This window comes from Protobothrops mucrosquamatus, unplaced genomic scaffold (genome assembly GCF_001527695.2).
Source record: "Protobothrops mucrosquamatus isolate PMUCROS unplaced genomic scaffold, P.Mucros_1.0 scaffold1512, whole genome shotgun sequence".
NCBI lineage: Eukaryota > Metazoa > Chordata > Lepidosauria > Squamata > Viperidae > Protobothrops > Protobothrops mucrosquamatus.
Genome location: NW_015387684.1, coordinates 103,516 through 128,843, shown reverse-complemented (window position 1 = coordinate 128,843; position 25,328 = coordinate 103,516). Strand labels below are relative to the sequence as shown.

General features: G+C 39.2%; 1 protein-coding gene across 1 annotated transcript in view; it reads right to left on the bottom strand.

Annotated features, from left to right (window-relative positions):
- Positions 1-1,143: 1,143 nt before the first annotated feature.
- The window catches only part of LOC107293130 (tomoregulin-2), a 124,224-nt gene continuing 100,039 nt past the window's right edge, over positions 1,144-25,328 (bottom strand). The window contains exons 6-8 of the mRNA XM_015822265.1: positions 17,658-17,781; positions 15,125-15,283; positions 1,144-1,477 (exon numbers count right to left, since the gene is read on the bottom strand). Coding sequence (XP_015677751.1) covers positions 1,381-1,477; positions 15,125-15,283; positions 17,658-17,781 — 380 coding nt within the window. The 3' untranslated portion in view covers positions 1,144-1,380. The remainder of the gene's footprint in view (positions 1,478-15,124; positions 15,284-17,657; positions 17,782-25,328) is intronic.

Genomic DNA, 25,328 nt, shown 5'->3' with positions numbered 1-25,328 from the left:
CAGTGCTTTACAGCCCTCTCTAAGCAGTTTACAGAGTCAGCCTATTGCCCCCAACAATCTGGGTCTTCATTTTACCAATCTTGGAAGGATGGAAGGCTGAGTCAACCTTGAGCCAGTGAGAATCGAACTGCTGAACTGCAGGCAGGTGGCAGTCAGAAGTAGCCTGCAGTACTGCCTTCTAACCACTGCGCCATCACGGATCTTGCTGTGAAAAGTCAGAGTTTGAAAAATTCACATGACCAAGAAGGAAGGGATTGTGGGTGGTTAGAATGGAGGAGTCACCAATATTCTGAGCCATTCCCCATCTATTTCTCTCAAAAGGATGCATGGGGAGGACATTTATAGCATATTTTCTCTACAACTTCTGGCCAAATCCAAGCTATTTTTAAACTTGATTTTTCTTTTGTTGGCTTTCCCGACATTTTGTTTCATTTTTGGAATGTTACCCTGAGCTCCTGCATATAAATTGCTTCCAATATTCCATTGGGTTGGAAAGGATTAAAAAAACAAAAAAGCCTTAAGGTAAAGGTTTTCAAGTAGGGGTCATGAGGGAAATCCAGGGGGTGTGAGAAGATGTGAAAAAGATGATTGCTGTACCAAAAAAACCAAACAAACAAACCCCATAATAATTTTCAAATGAAAATCTGATCAACTGGGAAGGCTGAGGGGGGGGGGGAAGGAAGCACCACAACATTTGACAAGTGTGTTGTGGGAAAGATGGGGGATGAATGGTGGGAAGAACAGGGCAGGACTGGATGATCATAAGATTAGTGGCAGATTGTTTGGGATTTGAGGGATGGAGGCCAGATGGGTGTCTTTCCACAAACATAAAATGGGGAACAGATTTAATGGACATTTGGGAGGAGCGAAACTTCCTTAAAAAATCAGAAAAGGAGCTCTATGCCAAAACCCTTTGAAATCGTTAATAAAGAGACACCTACCAGCAAGCTCATCAAGGGCTGAGCATATGCGTGTGTATGATTTATGAACTAGATGTGTAACTGAGAAATAGAAGCACCTTGAAAAGGTAACACAGTGGTTAGAATATAGCAAGTTTAAGAAAGCCAAAAAAGTAGCGTTTTTTTCTCATCACTGAGTATTTATTATATATAACAAATACATGAAAAAGAAAAAACTATATTGTGTGATATAAATAGTTTATTTACATTACAGAAAAAACATCAAGACAATGTATACTATTTCAAATATATCCATACATAATCAAATATAGCTGTAGTACATGTTTCGTTCTGTTTTCATTGGTGTCGATTACCACAAATGCAAGGCAACATGTGTAGAACTTTTGTCTATAATACTGTATTTTGTAAGTCCAAGCTCTCTGCAGTTTACTTTTGCCATTGTGGAAACATGCGCTCTTTTTTAAATTAACCTGGTCGATGCTCTCGTTGTGTTGTCTGAACTGTAGTGCCCTGTGTTTTGCTTTTGCCTGTGAATTCTGTTGCTCCTGGGACATTTCCTGAAAGCAGCAGGGGAAGAGAAAGGAGGGGAAAAAAAGAGGGGGGGAAAAGCATGAAATTTGCTTTGCTAAATGACAGCTGAGAATTGCAGCTATTTAAGGGCAACCGGAGATTCTACCTGTCATTCCAGCTCATCTTCTCTTGACTGCACAGCAACAGAGCTAGTAAAGAAAGGCAACCCCGTGCTTTACCCTGGGGACCCAGCTTTAATTTTGGAGCTTGGAAATGCCAGATCATTTCTCCTAGGACCTGGCTTGCATGTAGAAAGGTCTGGTTTCTCAGCCCCAGTTTATATCTCTTCCTTAAGCAATAGGGGCTTTGCAACCATTGAAAAAGGGAGGTACAAAAAAACATGGAGAACATACTGTCTTTATTTTCAGCCAGCTTGGAGACTATGAAAGAAGAATAAAGATCACCCTCACATTAGCTTTAAGTTGTCAATGCCAATAATAAACCAGCAGGTTGTTCTCCCACCCCCAATTGATAAAAACTGTAACAATGTCCAAGGAGTGCAATGTAAACTATACACATTTTTTAAATCATCAGATGCTCTGCTGGAGGAGTAAAAAAAAAAAACACCCAATACCTTTAGAGGTTAAGAATTATAGATGTCAAAAGAAGTCTTGTATTCCATGTTTAGAGCGTAATATTGTATGGCATTCATTATTTTCAGCTTCTGAGTAGAGCTAGCTATTATCAATGCATCACAGGCCCTAGTCTTTTGAAATGCCATCAGGATCAACCATCAGTTCCCACCATCAAAGAAACATAATTACAGTCTTCTTCTGTGAAGGATTGAAATGGCACAAGTCGTGGCACCATTTTCCATTATCATGGATTGGGAGAATAGCTGCATTCAAAATTACTGTTCTCCCTAAAATCTATTTTTGTTTCAAACACTGCCAGTTTCTTCCTTTGCTACTTCATTTCATATATTCCGAAGAATTTTCTCTTCATATGTGCCTTGATTCGTTGGAATGGGATGTTGTATCAATAAAGTAAGTTGTTGTTATAAAATAAATAAATGAAAATGTGCTAATTATTTTTTAAAAAACCTAGGATTGATCAAATCACTAAATATAAGTAAAAGTATGATAGAGGCTGAGGCATACTGAATTTAAAATGTTATTCAATTATTAATTATGAATTCAATTAATATAGTTATGAATGTTCATTTAACTCATATAATAAGGAATTCAAGTAATAGTGGGTATAAATCAAGATAGCACTGGATTCTTAGGTACAGTAATACAATTATTCCTTAATATTAAGAAATTAGTACTTATTATCTCAAAACTATAACTTACTTCAGAAATCTCAAAAAGGACAGAAACAAATGCTGGCCCCTGATCTTTCTCCCACTTTCAGTCCAATTCCTTTATAAAACATCTACTTATAAACTTTAATAACATTTTAAATATGAACTATTTGAGATTATGCAGTGATTGGGACTCAAAGGGGAAAACCCAAAGATGCGTTTCAAAAGCAATTGGACTTTCTTAGTTTTTTTTTTCCCTTGAAAATGTTTTACTTCTCAAAGCGAAACATTTTCAAGGGAAAAAAAACCTAAGGAAGTCAAGTTGTCTTTTGAAAAGCACCTTTGGGACAACCATGATCTGGATGTTTGAAAATCTCCATAGACATTAAAGGGGAAAAGATAGTTCAGTATGCAAAAGGGCTCAGAGAATACCTGTGGGCCTGTTCTTCAAGAAGTGGTGCCCTTTCTAAGGTTCGGATGGCTGTGCTATGCAATCCCAAACAAAGATGAATGTGGTTCAAGAAGATCCCAACAAAGTGATTTATGCTCATATACAATGCATTCAGAATGTATTCAGACCCCCTTCACTTTTGTCAACTTTGTTATGCTTCAGCCTGATTCTACAGTTGTTGACATTCATTTTTTCCCCTCATTAATCTACACTCAGTGCCCCACAATGACAAAGTGAAAACAGAATTTTAGAAATGTCTGTAAATATATTAAAAAGAAAAAACTGAAATATCACACTGGCATAAGTATTCAGACCCTTCATTCAGTACTTTGTTTAAGCACCTTTGACAGCCTCAAGTCTTTTTGGGTATGACAGGACACACCTGCATTTGGGGGGTTTTCTGCCATTCTTCCTTGCAACTCCTCTCAAGTTCAGTCAGGTTGGATGGCGACCGTCAGAGGACAGCCATTTTCAGATCCCTCCAGAGATGTTCAATAGGGTTCAAGTCAGGGTTCTGGCTGGACCACTCTAGGACATTCACAGAGTTGTCCCTAAGTTACTCCTTGGCTGTGTGCTTAGGATTGTTGTCATGTTGGAAAGTGAACTTTTGGCCCAGTCTGAGGTCCTGAGCACTGTGGAATAGGTTTTCATTGAGAATATCATTGTACTTTGCTCCATTCAGCTTTCCCTCAACCCTGACCAGTCTCCCAGTCCCTGCTGCTGAAAAACACCCCCACAGCATGATGCTGCCACCACCATGCTTCACTATTGGGATGGTATTGGGCAGGTGATGAGCAATGCCTGGTTTCCTCCAGACACAACGTTTAGAATTGAGGCCAAACAGTCTTGTTTCTCACAGTCCTTCAGGTGCTTTTTTGCAAACTCCAAGCAGGCTTTCATGTGTTTTACACTGAGGAGAGGCTTCCATCTAGCCATTCTGCCATAAAGCCCATATTGGTGGAGGGCTGCAGTGATGGCTGTCCTTCTGGAATCTGGATCCAGGATCTCTGGATCAGTCATCGGGTTCTTGGTCATCTCTCTTACTAAGGCCCTTCTCTCCTGATTGCTCAGTTTGACCAGGCGACCAGCTCTTGGAAGAGTCCTGGTTGTGCCAAACTTCTTCCATTTGAGAATTATGGAAACCACTATGCTCTTAGGAACTTTCAGTGCAGCAGAAATTTTACTGTAGTCTATGGTTCTCACAGGTTCTCAAACAAATAATCATCTTAGAGAATGATTTGGAATTTGGACTTAATGAATGTCATTAAAAATAGGTATATCATGTAAGTCCTTTTAAATTGCTTTTAAGAAATCATCAGGAATTGATCCTGAAAAGAATACATACGCAGCACTACACTACACTACATAAATTGTAACCTTTGTAGGTTATATTAAGGGTTAGCATATATTATCACCTTTGGTGGTAATGTATACTTTGTAGTTGAAAGATTTAAAGTTACTGAGAAAAATCACCTATTCACAATGAACCCTGTTAGGCGTTGATTTATTGTCTATATTTCCTAAGGCATATAAATTTATGCATCATAAGAAATGGATTCAATTCCTAATGTTAGTAGCTACATGCATTATCATAAACCACTGAAAAACTAAAACACATCTTTAAGCAGATCAATGATAGCTGGGTTGATATTCTAGTGCAAGAACAAAAAGCTTTGAAAAACTCTACATTTGTTTCAAGTTTGCTCTTTTCTTCTAGCAATATCTTTAACAATGCTTTTCCTACCAGATTATTTTTTCCCCAAACAATTGCTACACTGATAGAAATATTAAATATGGATATTTTTCTTTAATGTCACACATGTTTTGCAATATGTAGCAGAAGGTTTGTGCTATCCAGATAGAATTGTTTCATTGTATACAAGCAGTCTTTAAATTGTGATAATGTGCTTTTGTGAAGTTTGGAGAAGTGGATTTGGAGGGGTGTTTTGCTTGTGCAATGCGGCTATAGGGTGACCTTTGCAAAGTTGAATTATTTGAACAGCCTTTTATATTCATAGGCTTCTGTCTCTCTTTCTCGCTCTTCTTGTTTCAATGTTCATTGCTTTTTTCTGTCTGAATGCTGCATTTTTATTTTTTGTTTTGATTTTTCTTTGGCGACAGAAAAATGAACTTTATGCTCTTTAAGTATCTGAACCTCCACAATAACTTCAGTTTTCAGTTTATGAATATTTATATTAGAGTCTAAATAGGTTTGGGGAAGTTACTGATGCTTATAGTTGAATCTATGTAGCTCATATTACATCTTGACCAATGGGACTTAAGTTCTAAATAAACAGAGCTAGGTTTGTAACCATTGGCATATTTATCTGGAATTATCACTGATACTTGATTTAGCCTACTTTGGAGTAAGGCAAAAATTGTCTTGTTATGGCAAAAATCTTTGTTCTCATTATTTTGTGCTTTGGCTGCTATAGAACCCCCCCCCATGGACAATTATTAGATCTATATGGATTTCGGAGGGAGTTTGGGCTTTGTCTTGTAAGTCTGGTAGACAGTTTAATTGAGGCCTTAGGTGTCTGCCTGGGAAGGCTGGAATGTTCCTGAGTATTCTCCATTCTTTGATCCTATTGGATTCCCTGGTTTGCTGAGGAGCTTCAGGAGATGAAACAACAAAAGAGATGCATAAAGCATGACTGGAGAAAGACAACGACCACATCTGAGAATGTATAAAACGGATTACATTATGGTGATAAGGGGGACATAGCAGTTGTTTTCCACTCATTATATCTGGCATTGGGCCTGTCTGCCTCATGCACTGCCTCTTTCCCATCATTTCTGCCTACCCCATAAGATCCACCAGAGAAGTGGGTACTTCATGTCCCATCCATTAAGTAATATCATCTGAGTCCTCCGGGAGAAGGGCGGGGTATAAATTTAATAAAATCTAAATCTAAAATCTGATATCATCTAGGAAGTGTAGGTTCCTTTTCTGTTGACAATCTCTGAAAGCCAGTTTCCCACCATACCTTTTCAAGCTCTGGATCAGATCAAGGTGGATTATCTGGTGTACAGTGAGTATATCTTCTCCCCTATGATGGTTATTGTTATCTTTACTTGTTTGTTTTTAGGCTTTGTATCTGTTTTTAATCTATACACCATCCAGACTCAGTGTTGCATCAGGTGGCTTTATAAATCTAGATTATAATATCACTGACTAATTCAATAAGATGTACAAAGGTAGCAGGTGAAAAGAGAACATGGATCCACACAATCCCAAGTCCTCTTGTTTCCTCAAGAGATTTTGCATACGGTTTATCAATCTTGGGGTTGCTCTCCCTTCTATAAACAAAAGAGGAAAGAATATCCACAAAGAAAACAACACTCAATCAGATAGTTCTAGAGGTGACCATTATAACCTCAATTTACAGACCAACCAGGTTACCTTGCAAATCTATGACAACAGAAGGAATAGAGGACGCTGGAGTGATAGAAAAACTGTTAGGCAGTCTCTGAGCCAGCTGCTTCGCTGCAAGTATACTCAGATTGGTTAATTACATGCAGAGTGGTTGCCAGCAAGAAGGCAATGTATGTGAATTTTGTTATCCTTCAAGCAGTCCATAATTCCTTCAATGCTTTTTAGAATGAAGTACCTCCTGAGCAGTTTTTCAATATTTCCAATACGTGTCTTCCGCTCAGGGAATCTGCGCCCACTCCTGGTTCATTCTCTCCATGAGGGAACTATTGCTTTAAATCCAAGTGGCAACAGACCTCATACTAATAAGTTTGAAGCAGGGCAGCTGAATCGACCTTGAGAAAACAGAGAAGTGACCCACAAACAGAGTTCCCACAGTCACTGATTCTGCTGAGGATGTGCCAGAAGAAATGTTGATAGACTTTAACGATGTATTGTCAGAACCTGAGCAAGCTAATAATACACAGAGACTGGATGGTTTAAAAGAATAATTGACAACAACTACTCAATCTAATGTATCAAATAACAATTATTATAACTGTCCTCCAACAAGTGCCCCTATGGAGAACTTGAAATGACTATATGAAGGCCAGTGCAACAAAAACACTTTAAACATCATGTCATGGAATGTAGCCGGGTGGTATCGATTTAGAGGCCTTAATCACTCTGATCCTCTGAAAGGTAAGGATATTATATTGGTGCAAGAAACTTGGACTGTTGATGATCTCCTGCTTAATGGCTATTATTTATATAAGCTGGAAGCAAGGCCAGGCAGAGGCCTAGGGAGACTGAAAGGAGGGCTGGGTATATTTATTTCTACCAACGTGAGAGCAGAGTCCAAACTTATTACCCATTTAAACCATTCAGATATGGCCCTTCTCCTCAAGTTGGACTAGGTCCTGCTTTTGATAATTAATGTTTATCTCCCTCCTTCACTAAGAAAAGCTGAAACCACTGCTGTATGGCTGGAGTTGGAACACTATGTTAATAAAAACAACTCATGGAACACCCAAATGCCAGGGTCCTACTAGGGAGAGACTTTAATGCCAGATTGGGAGCAGATGATTATACATTATTCATGAAACATCATCAATACCAGCCATCAGAGGTCCCTATACAAACCAACACCTCCCTCATACGACTCTCTAAAGACATTAGAGCTAACTATGCTGGCCTCTGTCTTGCCAAGTTGGCAAATAAATTTAACTTCTTCATATCTAATGGCTCATGGCCTGGCAGGGTCTAAAACTAGCACCATTGACTACATCTTAACTTCTATGGACTTAGTACATTATATAGAAAATTTTGAAGTCCTGCCTTACCTAGAAAGTGATCATCTAACTCTGTGTATATACATGAAGCCCTTTATCAGGCAGATACCCCCCAAGGACCATTTTATCCCTGCAATCTCTAAAGCAGGCCTAACAAGATGCTGAGTCAAATGGACCCAACAACTTGATCAGAAGGTAAGGAGAGCCCTAACAGAGGATAATTTTAAAAAAGTCCGTGCAGCCTTTATATCAGCCAACCCGACTCAAGACTTATTAGAACTATATAAAAGTTTAGTTTATGAGCTACAACCATTATTAGCACATGACCGAAATTTCTCAGTTAAGAGGTCCTGTACCGCCTCCAAACCATGGTTTGATAAGGATTGTGTAGAGGCCAAGAAAGCCCTTAACTTGGCATACAAGGAGTACAAATTGAGACTGGATATGGCAATAAAGCAATTCTTAAACAGTTACTTACACTCAAAAAACAATTCCAGCAATTGATTGCATTCCAGAAGAGACAAGACACAAGGTCTTCCTGGGAACAGCTCATTGTGGCAGCAAAGCAAAAGAACTCATCCTTATTTTGCCACTCTGAAAGAATCTACACCCCATTAGACTGTCATATATCTCCTATAACCTGGGAACTTCATTTTCGGAGAATGTATGAAGACCCCTCCAGCGAGAGTACAAGGTCTATAATGAAGGATTCACCTGAGTGGCCTCCAGTTTCAGAGTCTGAAATTAAATCCCTCATTGGCCAACTCAGGATTGGGAAGGCTCCAGGAGCTGACTTCATTTCAGCTGAATTACTAAAGAATAATATGGAGTGGTGGATACCCATCCTGGCAGCGCTATTCACCTATATTGACTCCACCAGCCATGTCCCAGAGGATTGGGGCTTGGCAATTGTGGTCCCAATATATAAAAAGGGAAAGAAAGATGGCTCTGCCAATTACTGGCCAATAAATCTGCTAAATATAATCAGCAAATTCTATGCCAAACACCTTCAAGATAAATTAAAGGAGTGGCTGGATCTTGAGAACCTGATTGCTGAAGAACAAGCTGGATTTAGAGAGGGGAGAGACACCATAGATCAGTGCTTAGTTCTTCATCATTTGATTGAAAAATATGCATCAGATAGTCCTGTATCATTATACGCTGCCTTTATAGATCTTAAGGCAGCTTTTGACACGGTTACAAGGACTAAGCTATGGGAGAAACTGGAAGCTACCTCAATTGATCAGACTCCTCCATCTGTTACGTGCCATACATACCAAAACATCCCTCAAGGTGAGGTGTAATATGCAAGGGTCTCTCTCGAGGTCTGTTGAAACTCAAAAGGGGGTTAAACAGGGGTGCATTTTGCCCCCCTTGCTCTTTGATTTTTACATAAATGATATGGTAAAATGGTTAAATAATCCAAACTACCACCCCCCAAAAAATAGGTGACCGAAGCATTGCTCTGCTGCTCTATGCAGATGACGCTGTGATTCTCTCCAGGACTCCAGTTGGCCTTAAAAGAGCCTTGCGAGCCCTTGTCCAGTATTGCAAATATAATAAACTGGACATAAGTTATGAGAAAACAAAGGTTATGGCTTTTGCAAAAAGGCCAAAACGGTACTCATATTTAAATAGCCACAAAATAGAGCAGGTAACCACCTTTAAGTACCTAGGGGTACTGGCTCACAAAAAGCCCATGGAGAATATGCGGCTGCCTCTGGCCAACGATCAGCGAATGCCATTCTTAAATTTTTCCGCACAAAGGGAGGACACTATGTTCCAGCTGCAATTAAGCTCTTTCTGGCCAAGTTGCTAGTACAGCTTCTCTACGGGACCTTGCTCAGACCCTCAGCTTCGTGTTTTACACCACTGGAAAGAATTCAATCCAAATTTATCAGAACAATTCTCCAGATGCTGTACTGTGTCCCAAATGCACTTCTGCGCCTGGATTGATAAAAGTTGAAGCAAGAATCTGTATAGCTTCCTTAAACATCTGGCTAAGGCTTAATTCCTTTCTGCAAGGCCTTGCTCCATTAATTCTTCAAGTTAAATTCTCCTCTTCATGGATCAAGGCAATTGAGTCCAACCTTGCCAAACTAGGCTTCTCATCAGCCTTAATTCTCAAATTGGATTACGACCAAGCAAAACAAACCTTGCGTCAAAGGGTAGAGAACATCGAGAGGCAAGCAAACGTGGGTATAGTTCCACTGTTTCTGGCTCGGCTCTATTAGATACGTGGTTACACCTGCCAGGTATCTTAGTTGGAGTCAATAAACCACCGGAAAGCATTCTCACATGGTGCTATGCGTTTCTATTGACCGTCCTGTACGGCAAGTATAAAAAGACACCATTGGCTGAAAGACTTTGCTCCTATGGCTCAGGAGAGGTGGAGGCCATTGGACACATACTCCTTTGATGTTCCTTCTATAGAGCTATTCGGAAAAAACATATCCTCCCCATAATTGATAGGTATCCTGGTCGTTTGGAAAGTATTTATCTCCAGTGGCTGCTTAAGGATGAGCAGGCAGTGATCACGGTACAGGTGGCTAGATTCTGTGCAGCAGCATGGGGGATTCACCAGAAACATAAATAAATATTTTAGATCTTTTTAATAATCTTTTATAATTAATTATATTATGTGTTTTTATCCAGCATTAGACTATACTCAATGTATTTTTATTATCAGGTCAGTATGACTTAACTTGTGTGCACATTTATATCCAGACACCAGAAGGAGAGGGAAAGAAGGGGAGAAAAAGGTGAAAAAAGAATGTATCTTCCATCAGAGATGTTGACAGAATAACTGTTTCATCAGGATGTTGAAATGAGCCCTGTAGCACTGCTTCTTATTTAAGTGTGTGTGTTTGTGTGTGTGCTGTCATGATGCACTTACAAAAGAGACAAGGCTTGTATCACAACTCTCATTGTATCATTTGCCCTCCTCCCCAAACCTTGTCTCCCACCTTCTCTGCTACTAACAAAGCCTTGGGTTAAGCAGTAAACATAGCTCTGAATTTCTTCTCAGCTCCTCCCATGTTTTTAAATTTTAATTAATTAATGAATTAATTCCATTCTTCTGGGTCTGCAGACATCCTGTTTTATTTAACAGTTGGTTTAGAAGGTGTGGAATGGGATAGCCATATAAAAACAAAGTACTGAGTCAAAAAAGAAGAAAGCCGGTGAAAATATATCAGTTTAGAATAGAATAGAGCTGGAAGGGACCTTGGAGATCTTCTAGTCCAGCTCCCTGCTCAAGCAGGAGAACCTATACTATCTCAGACAAGTGACTGTCTTTAGCCTCTTTTTAAAAACCTCCGTTGATGGAGCATCCACGATTTCTGGGGGCAAGCTATTCCACTGGTTAATTGTCCTCACTGTCAGGAAGTTTCTCCTTAATTCCAGGTTGCTTCTCTCTTTGAACAGTTTCAAACCATTGTTTCTCGTCCTTCCCTCTGGTGCTCTGGTGAACGTGACCCCCTCTTCTTTGTGGCAGCCCCTCAAATACTGGAATACTGCTCTCATGTCTCCCCTATTTCTTCTTTTCTTTAAACTAGCCAAACCAAAGTCCTGCAGCTGTTCTTCGTATGTTTTAGTCTCCAGGCCTTTGATCATCTTAGTTGCTCTTGTCTGAATTTTTTCCAAACTCTCAACATCTTTTTTATGATATGGTGACCAAAATTGGCTGCAGTATTCCAGGTGTGGTCTTACTAGGGTTTTATAAAGCGGTACTAATTCTTCACGTGATCTGGATTCTATGCCTCTGTTTATACAACCCAGGATTATATTAGTTTTTTTGGCTACTGCTGCACAGTGCTGGCTCATGGTTAAGTGATCGTCCACTAGGACTCTGAGGTCCCTCTCATAGTTACTGTTTTTAAGCCAGGTCTCGCCCAATCTTTAATGTCACAATCCCCTTTCCTGCACAGGCAGCTGCATTTGTGCTGGAGGTCACCTGGTTTTGTCAGGTTAATTTCTTTTTTTAAAAAAAAACCAGTGAAAATCCTATTTTAGGGATTACTATGCAGTTTCCATGCATTTCCTAGCTCAAAAGAATGGGAATGCACACTGCAACATTTCAGGGACATAGTCAATTAAACTCCAATGGACATGTTTGGGAGTTACAAGTGGTCCACACTTAGAACATTGTAAGATAACGCAACATTATATCTTAATATTCATTTATTTATTTTGCTTTGTGTTCTGATTCTTCCTTCCCGCCTCCTTTTTTTTTTTAAGGAGAAAAGCAAAATACATGCCAGTGCCAAGATGATATAATACACGTTATGTAAGATTTCCAGGGAAAGAAATTCTGTAGGAATTTCCTGAACGGCAATTGGCTCTGATAAGAAATGGCTCCTTCGAACACAATCGTTCCAAATGGTCAAGTCAGACAAACATTATTTGTGAGCATAATGTTTCTCGTAGTTGTTGCTCAAAGAGATCTATTCCTTGAAAAAGAAATATCTTGTTCCTATAGCCTGTTGGCATGGTCATCTTAAATAAGCATATAGAGTCTTGAATACCAATAGTTTGCATTTGCATATTTTTGTGATTTGGGGACTGATGTTTGGTTTTAATGTACAAATGACTATCAATAATATGTTTGGGTAGATGTGATTTTGAAAAGCAATAGGGAAGTTTTTAAGGAATGTGGGAATTTGTAAGCTGGAAGGAAGATTACTTGAAGAACACAAGGCAGCACCATTTTTCAGTTTAGCAGTTCCTTTCCCATCTCCCTCCTTTTATGTATGCTGTATTTTTGGCTGTTATTTTTGTGTTTCCTGAAGCCCACTATAATATAATACATTGCCCTTTTTTGGTAGGGGAGAGTCTACTCCTGAGGGAAGAACTGATGAACTTAACTTGGTCGGCAACTTCTCCAAGATTCAGCAGACATTTTTCTATTATGCCTTTAGGTTGGAAAAGGATTTATGAATTGTTTTGTATCTATTCTTGATCTGAATGTGAAATGTACATGCTTAAGATATAGTGGAACTTCTTTTCACTTTCTATAGGAAACTGCTATGTATTTTTTTTTCTGTTTCTCATTTGTTGGACAGGTTTTTATTTTAAAGGCATATGATTTATTGGAGTAGTTTCAGGAAACGTGAATCACTTTCTGATGTTTGGAAAAAAGCCTGAAGAAATTGTGAAGCTGGAAGAAACATACTCCCCCCCCAATTGGTTGTACACATTTTTGAGGTGTGTGTGGGAGGTTGTCTACAAGACAGTTTTTGAATTCTGGAGACTGCCTGGACAAATCCCTGCAGTTTTCTTGGCAAGTTTTTTTGGGGGGGAAGTGGTTTGCAATTGCCTGCTTCCCAGAGCTGAGGAACCGGTCCAAGGTCACCCAGCTGGCTTCATGCCTAAGGTGGGACTAGAACTCACCAGCTCCTGGCTTCTAGTCTAATATTTTATCCAACTGGCCTTTTTTTATGAAACTTGGTACTGAAAATTACATATTGATCAATTTAACATTTTTCTGTATAATCTAGCAACAGTGCTTCAAAGATTTTAAATTCAGAAGAATGCATTTGGAGGAACTGTTTCAATGAAAACAAATTCCATTCTATTATTTGAAAAGCTTTTTTATGTATTATAATCCTTGTCTCTCCATACAGAATGTTCTTGAATTGTCTAAAGCAGCCCCATCTACACACACACACACACACAGAATGTGCCCATTTACTTTTTTTGTAGCCTCTATAACTAACTAACTAACTAACTAACTAACTAACTAACTAACTAACTAACTAACTAACTAACTAACTAACTAACTAACTATCTAACTATTTATGCTGCTAATCTCACATCAATGAGCGCACAGGACAGCACACAAATAATTAAGAACACCAAAATAGAACATAAATTTATAATAATAATATTAAATAAAGATAACATATCTTGGAGCCTAAAACATTCCATTTTCAATCTATGTCCAAATCCAAATCAGAACAAACTAATCCACTAGCAGGGCTATGTCAGCCTCTCAACCCAAGTGTGAGGGAATATCAAAGTCTTCAAAATCTTGTGAAGGCCAGAAAGATCAAGGACAGCCTTATTTCTGCTCTCCATGTGACAAGTTCCAAAACAGAGAAGGTATGACTCCTAAGTCCTACAAGATGACATTATTTGATGGATGGGGCCTGGAGCATCCCAGCCCTGTCAACTGTAGTAAGGCACAAACAAATGGAGCCCTCTGGATCACCTCATTAAAATTCATGATCAGACCACAGCTGGTGAAGAATATTCTGCTACAGAACCTCAGTCTTTACTAGCCAGATCCCATTACCCATGTCAGAATCAACCTCCAGTGGTAAATATTTAATTTGGGTTTATATTTCTGGTATAAAATTTTGCTGAAAAAGGCTTTTAAAAATGGAAATGGGTGACAACAATATTTCTTATTATTCACCCAAAAGCACATTTCTAAAGATGAAAACCTGGAGAGAGACATTTGTTTAATTGGGCCCTCTCACGTTTTCTGTGAACTATAGTTGCAAAAAGTGAGAAAGGCTAGATGTAGCCAGGATGCCTATGGTGAGTGAACATTGTATTGAAAGAACGGTACATTTGTAGGCTAGGAGACTTTCAGTGAAGCTTGCTACAGCCATTAACATTTTCAAAGAAATCAAGGATTCCCTAGAGCATGACTTAGGGGGAAAAAAACCCACTGATCTAAATGAAAAGTCATTTTTCAAAGGTTACTATATTTTTAAAATAGGGCTCTGAGAAGGGTGGTTTATAATTCAAAGACTAAGATATACATGGACACTGAATTTTTGCAGTTTTATATGATTGCCACTTGTGACTTGTGCTAAGCTGAACATCTGAGGAAGAAACCTGCTTGATGTTCATAGTCTGTTCTAAGTAATTCAGGAGTAATACATGAGCCAATCCAAAACATTGAAAGCAGAAAAAGATTATCCCATCTGTAGTTAGTATTACTTCTCAGTGTCTCCAGGTAGTTTCTGTTTAGTTATTGATTAGACCGCTGTTTCTCAACCTTGGCAAATTTAAAATGGGTGGACTTCAATTCCCAGAATTCCTCAGCCAGCATATCTGTCTGGGAATTCTGGGAGTCCACCCATCTTAAATTTGCCAAGGTTGAGAAACACTGGATTAGATGAAAGGAGGGAATACATGATACCTGCATGCTGGCTTTCTATGTCTTGACACTCAGATGTCAGAGTCTGGAAGAATGTCATAAAAAGATGATACTGGACTAACCTTGTAATGCAGAGAACGACAACACAGATGATTGCAATCTGAATTGTTCCAATCACTGCTGCTATTAAGACATACTGAAATCGAACAGGGCCTGGAACCACATACAAAACGCTGTAGTCTTTCTTTTCACAGTGTTGTCCAGTGTAGCCCGCATCACATCTACAATGAGAAATACAGATTCCTTCATTCCTTTGTCTGCAGAGATAAATTCAGCTTCAAACAAAGTTTGATAACTGGATCAACAGACAATTGTTGGGCATGCTTGGTATAATAACTTTCTGAGGCCTTTCTAATAACTTGTAAGCCACCCAGAGTCATCTTGTAGGGAAGATGGATGGCATAAAAATAATAAATAAGTAACAGACGAAATTGATTTTTGTAATTAGAGGTAATTGCCTATCTCAATACATGCTGACTTAAACATTAAAAGAAATGTTTTCTTGAAGCGATTAGTTGGTTCTAAGTCACCCTTCCCTATGTTGGCCTTTAATTTAAAGGCCACAGTGGTGGAGGATTTTACAGGTCTACCACATGAGAAGAGCCTATATTTGAAGGAAACTGGTTAGTGAATTGTTATTACTCATTATTAAATTCATACTTTTACTTAAATCAAATAATCCAGGACAAACTTGATGCTGCATTGGCATCTTAAAGGAAAGGAGAATATTAAGCCAACCACAACATTAATCTGTTCTGGATGTTCTAGACCAGGGTAAAATAAGGCCTGTCGTTCAGCACTTCATTATCACTTCTAGCTATTCCTAATATGTAGCTCCGAGAGCATGGGCATGGTGGAAAATCTGCTTCCATTGGACGATATCGCTGAACTGCACTTCAGGAGTTAGGCTGCTTTGAGGTCTTTTGAAGGAATGCATGGTCATACCCATAAAGTATCTCTACTGGAACCATGCATATATATATATATATATCCCAGAGACCTTGGGAGGACCAGGACAGCTGTCTTAAGCTTTTGAATGGCTTGTTTCTTACCTCTGAGGAGTAGCCTCAATGGGGCTCTGTGATTTACAAAGAACCAACAGTTAGGACATTCCCTCTAGCATTAGCATAGACTAAATGTGACCATAGCAGAGTCATGGGCTTTAAATGCAGATCTGATGTCCCAGGGAAAGATCCCTGTGAGAGCACTACTGATTTCTTCCTTGCCTGCAATGTACTGTAAACCATAATCTCTCCACATCCTTTTTCTCTCAGCTGAGTTCGGAAGCTGGTTCAAAGTGAAAGAAATCCACCCGAGGAGTTATTCTAAAAGAATGAGGGTTCTTCCGCCCTCACCCACATGCATCGTTTGCTTTTAAATTTGGACTCCTGCTCAGCGTTCAACATGCTGCATGCATTGAGTTGGTTGTGTGTGATTAACAGAAGGTGTTTATATGCCATTGATTAGCTCATTATCATTGCTCCCTTTGTTGAGTTTGCTATGTTTGCTCTGGATGTTTTATTCATAATCAACTGTGGAAAATTTTAAACGTTAGGTCTAGTTATGTTAATTCTTGGGAATTATATCTGAATTACAGCATTATATAAATGGAAGGAAAATAAATGAATAAAAAAATACCTGAGGCAAATCTGTATTTACACAATGTAGAACTAATACCATCCTAGTACATCCATTTTGACTCTTGGTCTAGCCTTTTTATCATTTTTTTTAAAAGAGGGGGATGTTGCCTTCATGGCTTCATATGCTGGATGAGAGTGAAAGAGGCAACCTGGAATTCTGAGACTGAATTAAAATGAATAAGAGGAGCAGAGAATGTTTTTGGGGCAGTGTGGGACATTTGCTGAAAAGATGGCCAAGCAGGACCCCCCCTCCAACCTCTTTGTTGGAACTGTCTGAAGGACTGTCCATATGATGCTTGTTTTCATCCAAGCAGACAATCCAGATTTCCTTGGATATTCCTTTTCCCAAAGGACATCAATTTACTTTTTTTATACTTTGGAATTCCTCTGACAGGTTCCAAAATCCTAAGTCTGACAGCTTAGGGGGCTGGAAATCCAACAATCTACCTTCCTGCTTGCCCTCACTCTTTGCTGTTAGGTGAGAGGAGACAAGACTGACTTAAACTCCCTTGCATGCAATGCAATGCTCCTTTCTGAAACTAACCTTATTTCAACCCTCGTCAGTGCAAATCTTCTGTCTTCAGCCATTTTCCCACATGGAGAAATTGATGTTGACATAGTTCTTGACTTTTGCTCGCTGTGGGATTTCCTGGGACAAGAACTGTTGGCCATGTGCTAAAAATCAACAACAAATACCCACCGGGCCAGCCTATGCTCTGTTATGCCTTTTTAGTTAGGAATGGATTGACAGACATTGCAGGAATGCTTTTATAAACAGATTAATGCTGCTGCATAATTCAGCGCAGCTTGGCTGCATACATTAGGTATCTCTGTACATAATTTAGATCTAGAGTAGATGAGGGTTCAACAATTGTTTTCTTTAGTGCACGGGGGGGGGGACATTTCTTTTTATCAGGTCTGCCTGTTCAGGTGATCAGTTTGAAGAAAAAGTTACCTGCAAGATGGCTCCAGCATATTAGCAGAATGCTCACATTTTCCATGCATGCAGAAACCATTATAATGTTCTGGACATGGAATGTAGATTCCCCTGGCACTTTCTTCCAGTTTGTTTGCATTTTCTGTGAACAAGAAGATCTGTCTGTTAATGTATTGCTAAGAGAGGAGGAGGAGGAGGAGGAGGAGGAGGAGGAGGAGGAGGAGGAGGAGGAGGAGAAATAATAACAGCAATATTTCACGCTTGCACTTCAGGCAAAGTAGTCTTTAAGTGAGGAAGCAGCACCAAAAACAATTTCATACTTCAATATATGTTTCTTGATTTAAATATATATGCTTTGTAAATGAAAAAAATATGCACAATAAGAAGCTTATCTGCAATTCTTTGCAATACTGAAACTCTAATATTACTTCATATGGCACAGAAATGGCTGATCCCCCTGTCTCCTCACTGTTTGCTTGTAGACACCTTCTATGTCCAAAACACAAATAGTGATTTACCCATGTTGCAAAGTAGCAGCAGCAAAAATTGTAACAATTAAAATAACCCCAATCTAGGTGTGTGAGTCTTTGCCACCGAATAAATAAATTAACAAGTCATTCCTCTAAATGCTGAGATGTATAATACCGTATTTTTCCGTGTATAAGACACTATTTTTTCCTGCAAACACCCTGTTCAAAAATCAGGTGCGTCTTATACAAGTGCAGTGTCTTATACACGAAAAATAATGGCAACTTCCACAGCCCAGCGCATGCCTGTGTGGGTTCTTTACATGCCGCTGCCATGCCGCCTGGTGCAGGTGTCAAGCCCCTGTGGGCTTGCCACTAACGGGAGGGGGGAGGGGGCAAGATTGTCGGCCGGCCGAACTTCCGGATTTGCCAGCTCAGCTGTTCGGCGCTTCGCCGAACAGCTGATTGTCACGGAGACACTTGCATGCCAGAGCATCTTATGGATGGAAAAATACGGTATTCATTAAAGATCAGCTTAACCACCATGCAGAACTACTGTATGGCCCACAGAGGCTTCTGAGAAAAGTGCTCTTTTTTATTAGCTCTTTGCTAGCACTAAAAGAGGCCTCTGTCTTTACCCTAAATTAGATAATGCAACCAGGAAAAGTCAGTACAGTAATGTCACATGACAAGTGGACTTAACACACAAAATAATTTGTTCTTTTAGTTTTGCCTGCCCATTGTATGAATGAGGGAAAATTCATTTTATTTACTTCTTAAGCTAACAATAAGCTAACTTCTATTGTCCAAACTATTATTATGAACCCACACAATTGTCTTTTAATTTTTGACAGTTCTCAGAGTGTTGCAGGGCAGTTCTGAAATGTAGAAGGTGAGTACAAATAAACAAACATTACACAAAATTCTGGATAAAAATTACCCATAAAAAGGCATATGTTAGGAGACAATACAGGCAAAAATATGATTTTAGAAAAACCAACATATGCTATATGAAGCTTCATATTCAATCCATGCCCATGGGCATGTCCATTGGCATCCTTCAGTCTCGAGAGACTATGGTATCGTGCTCTGGAAAGAGGTCCTAAGGCAGCATCTGGTGTGGCTAAAAAGGCCAATTTGAGAATGGCAGTCCCTTCCACGCTGAGGGCAGATACAATCTGTCCCTTGTCCAGCCCCCAGATTTCGCTGGTTCTGGGACTGCCTCTTTGCCTCAGCCTGCCGCACAAGTGTCTCTTCAAATTGGAGAAGGCCATGGTGTGTCTTTAGCCTCCAGGCTGAACGATTAGAGGTCAAGGATTCCCAGCTGTTAATGTCCATTCCCAAGGCCTTTAGGTCCCTCTTGCAGATATCCTTATATTGCCGCTCAGGTCTCCCTCTGGGGCGCTTTCCCTGCACTAGTTCTCCATACAGGAGATCTTTCGGAATTTGACCATCAGCCATTCTCACAACATGCCCAAGCCAGCATGTACGTGAATTGTATATGAATGTATATGAATGTATATGGGCATGTACATTAATTGTATATGAATTTCACGTGGAATCATTTCAAACATGGAAAAGAACAAACGGATGCTTCAAAAATATGAATTATGATAGAAATAGAAATAGACACTTGATTAATGGCATACATAAGACTGGGTCTGTTTAAATTTTGAAGGAACATTTGGAACAATTATCCTAGTGCCAGAAAAGCAAACAATTTCTAATTGCTTCTTAAATGCAATCAGAAAATATTCCTCTTGGGTAAAAGTGATGACAGGTTCATTTTACAATGTAGAATTGACCAAAAGATAGGCACCCAAACAAACACGCATACAGGTAATCCTTGACCTATGACCACAATTGAGCCCAAAATTTCTGTTGTTAAGCGAGACATTTGTTAAGTGAGTTTTGCCCCATTTTGCAACCTTTCTTGCCACAGTTGTTAAGTGAATCATTGCAGTTGATAAGTTAGTAACATGATTATTAAGTGAATCTAGCTTCCCCATTGATTTTGCTAGTCAAAAGGTCACAAAAGGGGTTCACATGACCTTGGGACATCGCAACGGCCGTAAGTATGAGTGAGTTGCCAAGCATATGAATTTTGATCCCATAATCATGGGGATGCTACAAAGGTCGTAAGCGTGAAAAACATTCATAAGGCACTTTTTCAGTGCCGTTGTAACTTTGAACGGTCACTAAATGAACCGTTGTAAGTCAAGGACTACCTGTATAGAGAGGTGGGAGTAGGGCTAAATATTTCAATTTTCATTTAACTACGCATTACGAGTATTATGGAAGTATAATAAACTATATTTAGCTAACTGGAGACAAATGTTGTGAATCCAGGAGAAAGGCTTAGTTTGGTCAGTAATTTACTTTGGAATAAGCCTGGTATCCAAGCTTATAGACCAAGCACAAAAAGCTATATTTCCCTTGCTATTTTTTTTTTTTTTTTTTTTTTGCAGATTTTATACAACACCTCTGAAGCATCCCATTTGGTTCATAATTTTTACTGAATGTGAAGATGATAGGCAGATTCCTCGTGTCTGATCATCCTTCCAGATTCATAGTGAGAACAAGCAAAATTGCAGTTCTTCTAGAAATGTAGACCTCTTTTTGACCAAGAATGGACAACCTACAGTTGCAATTTGCACCTAGTTCCGTAGGCCCATTTTTGTATTCAGATCATCTGTCTGAAATTCAAAAGGAGGTACAATTTTTCACATTTTTAAAAATATGAGCCAACACATGTCATAACTAAGTTTAATTCATTTGATTTGCTTTTAATCTCAATTCAAATCTTCTCCCCAAAAATCTATTTTAAAACTCTTCTCTACTCCCATACACCTCTAACCCTTCAAGTGGCTTTTTAAAAAGTTTTTTTTGGGTGAAGTTTAGTTATTGGCTGATCTTTTAACTCTGTGCAGTATGTAATTTTTCAGTGGTTTTCATTTTAGTAATGATTTTTAATACTTTTATAATTATTTTCACATATTTGTGTTTCATTAATTGTTGTATACTGCCCTGAGTTGTTCTTTGTATGATGGGCAACGATGTAAAACTAATTTTTTTTAAAAAACCACCACATAGCAGTAAAGTCTTTCTTTTTTTCTTTTCCTTCCTTCCTTCCTTCCTTCCTTCCTTCCTTCCTTCCTTCCTTCCTTCCTTCCTTCCTTCCTCTTTCTTTCTTTCTTTCTTTCTTTCTTTCTTTCTTTCTTTCTTTCTTTCTTTCTTTCTTTCTTTCTTTCTTTTTTTCTCTTTCTTTTTCTCCTTCCTCCCTCCCTCCCTCCCTCCCTTTCCCTCATTTAGGCTTGGAGTAGGGTGGTCAGAGATTGGCTGCTATTTAGTCTGTCCAGACATTAAGGTTTTTTTAAAATTGTTTTTCTATTTTCAGGGTAAGCTGTCCAGAATAATTCTGGAGATGGATAGCTTCTAAATCTAGTAAATACATTCGTATTAGCCTCGTCTCACTGTTACTGCATAAATACCCAAGGCACACTGGATAATTTTACACTTCCCTGCTGCTTTCAGGTATCAACAATGCTACAACATAAAATGTTGCCAGGTCCTGTGCAGCAGTGCTCAAAATTTGTTGGATGATGATGATGATGACCTTTGCCATAAACTAGACTTAATGAGCCTCTTGTTTGCTACATTAGAGTGCTCTGTAATTTGATATAGTCTTCCACATACTAACCTTTATATTCCCCTATACCCATCTAATACTCTTACCCCTTCTTTAAGATTCTTTCTGCCTCTTGGTTTTGAATCTATACTTTCTATTTTAATACACATTCATCTTCCAGCTTTTCAAATTTGTAATGTGTTCAGCGGGGCTTCTTGGATGCTACACAGACACATATTCTCTATTTCTCTATCAACTTTATTTAACCTGGTAACCTTCAGATATGTGGCCATTGCCAACTCTTGGACTTCCCAGAAACCTGTCAGGTCTTGTTGAAATCAAGGGGTTTTGTTTCCTTACATAGGTATCAAATTGCAATTTTAGACATTCAGCATTTTTATTTCAGCCTAGATTGAACCTTGACAAATTGCTCCTCCACATAATCTCATAATTCCAAAAGTCAAATTCTGTGGGCAATATATTCTAATTATTAGACCAAGGCCTTGGTTTCCCCTATGATAATCACATTAGGAAAGACCATGACTATTTCTTTATGGCACAGTTTTGTAATTATTCATAGAGCAATGCTTCAGATTATGATTATTTCAACATTAATCACTTTGCAATTATATTATGTTTGACAGCTCATCTTCAAATACCAAACTCTCGCTGTACTTATTAGATAGGAAGGAATTATTTTTGCCTTATTGAGGTAAGATTTTTCTCTTTTTTCATCCTTTGCTCGGTATAGCCAAATTTATATGGAACACAATCTCAAAGCCTAGTGACAAAATGTCTCTTGCTGTAAAAAACAGGTTTATCTAAGTTGTGTCATTTTTGACACATAAGCAATTACCTTATGTTTGGATTTGAAGGAAAAAGTGTTACTTCCTTTTATCACTCTCCACTTATTAATCTTATGCAATGAGCAGGTGCAAGGGAATGCTATAGCATGAGTGCCTATGTAGCAGTGCTTTTCAAAGAGATAATAAAATGAAAGTTCAACAGTGGGAATGTGACTTCACAAAAAGAACTCTTTACTGAAGACTAAAAATATCTAGCAATAACATAGCTGAGTTTTGAATACTTATAATCATAATATTTGTTTCAACAAATTCTATGTGAGCAGAAGTAGATATCACTTCTACATGTTATAAATTTAATACCTTTCTACAAATTTGAATCCATAATTACTATATTATATGTGTGCTTGTTTACAGATTCAAAATAAGACTATAGTGCATATGTCAAATGTAGAAGCCTCGATATTCTTCCAGTTGATTCAACCCCACTTCAATTTATTTTACTGCAATGTTGTTAGCACATCCCCCAAAAGTTGATTCATTCATTAGGCCTGTAATTAGTCAGATAAAGCAGTGGTCCCCAACCCCCGGTCTGCGGAATGGTACTGGGCCGCGGCCAGTTAGGAACTGGGCCGCCTCAGCTGGGGGTGCGCTGAAGGCACTGTCTTCCACCGCCAGGCATGAGGCTGAAGGCACTGTCTTCCACCGCCAGGCATGAGGCGAGACTGCAGAGGTCTGGGCAGGGGCAGGAGAGTGTCTGGGCAGAAACTGTCTTGCTCAGTGCGAAGGTCCTCCGGCAGCTGCACTTGCAACTGGCTACTCCACCTCCTGCTTCTTCCTCCTCCTCTTCTTCCTCACTTTCCTCCTCTCCCCCCCTCCTGGGACCCCAGATGAGCTTGCGCGCCCTTCGTGCAACTCTCCAAGTTTCCAGGACAAGTGTGCGCCAGCCCAGCTTGCAACTGGGAGCTTTCCCAAAGCCTAATTATAGGGGGACCCTCCCAAGGTATGTCCGTGTGAGAGTGTCTTTTTGTCAGAGTGCAAATAGGGGCAGGGAGAAGCTACCTTTCACCTTAAGCCCTGCATCTCCAAGGGATTCTCTCTCTCGTCTGCATCTTTTCTAAGAGCGCTGGGCTCCGTTGCACTTCAACCCGGAGTTTTTTGCTTTTGTTTTGATGCTCCAGGTGCCTCGTGTTTTGGCAACATCCTGCTTGCTTTTCGTAGTTTAGTGTGTGTATGTGTGTGTGTGTGTGTGTGTGTGTTTTCTCTCCTTTCTTCTGCAGCTCTTCAAGTTTGCAAGCCAGCTTGCAAAGGGGGAGGAGGGATTCCTCAACATGCTGGGGTTTGCTGGAAGGCTGAGTTTTTAGGATTGTCTTTTCCTTCCCACTTTCTTAGAAGCAGAAAGTCACTGATCTAATCTAATACAATGTAATAATAGAAATAAGTGCATTATTTATTTATTTGTTTATTTAGAAAATTTTCAATAAATGTAATGCACTTGAATCATCCTGAATCCCCCCTGCCCCTCCATCCCATCCAATCCCACCCCCGGTCCACGAAAAAATTGTCTTCCATGAAACCGATCCCTGGTGCCCAAAAGGTTGGGGACCTCTGAGATAAAGATAATTCCATAGGTGAAGAAAAACTCTGACCCTTGCAAGTTATGACTGGGGTTCTGTCTATTTTCAATAACAGCTTTCTAAGCAACAGTCTCAGCATCTGGAAACGAAGATAATTTACAAGGCAGGGGAGCTTTATAAAAAAATATCTTAATCCTTTCAACTAGCAATTTTCAACTGTGAAAAAGACTATTAAGGAATGGAAATTACATGGAACCACTGAATCAAGGCAAAATCTTTATTAGAACTGTCCCCAAACTGGACAGATCACTACAAATGTTCTGGAAAGTTTAGCTGACATGCCCCTAGAAGTTGTCCAAAATACAGCAATGTTAATAGAATAGCATAGGATAGCTGTCAGAAAGAAACCTGCTCTACAAACATTATTCTCTAAAGCAGAGGTCCCTAACCGGTTCCGTGGAGGGACCAGTTCTGTGGAGAGAGATTTTTCCACGGACCTGAGGGAGCGTGGTTTTGTGTGTTGCCTGCATCCCACAGATGGGGCTTTGCTTGTTTGTGCGGACTGGTTGCTGGCATGCCGCAGCCCAGTACTGGTCCACGGACCGAGGGATGGGGACCCCTGCTCTAAAGCACTGTTCCTTATAGTGTAGTCCTAGGAGCTCTGGGGTCCCTCACGATCCTCTCAGAGACTTGTAAAATCAAAATTATTTACCAGCCTATGTTGACAAATAATGTAGTACTAAAATTCTATCAATTATGAGAAGTGGTACTGGTAACAAATGCATGCATTTTAATTTTTAATATGGTAAATATTGATAAATATGCCCTATATAAACAAAAGCTCTTTTGGGGACCTCTATAATTTTTTTAAAATGGAAAGGGATCCTAAGAGAGAAAAGTTTAAGAAACATTGGTCGAAAATGTGTGAAAGAAAACACTGAATAAATCTGAAATATTTTTGAACAAAGTACTTTGTACTGATGATAAATGCCTTGGACATGTCCATACTAGATACATTTGGCGGGAAAAGGTGAAGATTTGAAGAAAGACTCCATAATAATTATTAAATATAGGAGAGGTTCTGTTATGCTTTGGAGTTTGTTCTGATAGCGAATGGCATAGGAAATATCACACAGTTAGAAGAAAGAATGGATTCAACTCATCAACATAGCCTAGAAGTTAATGTTCACCAGACTGAGGTTTGTATGGTCAGC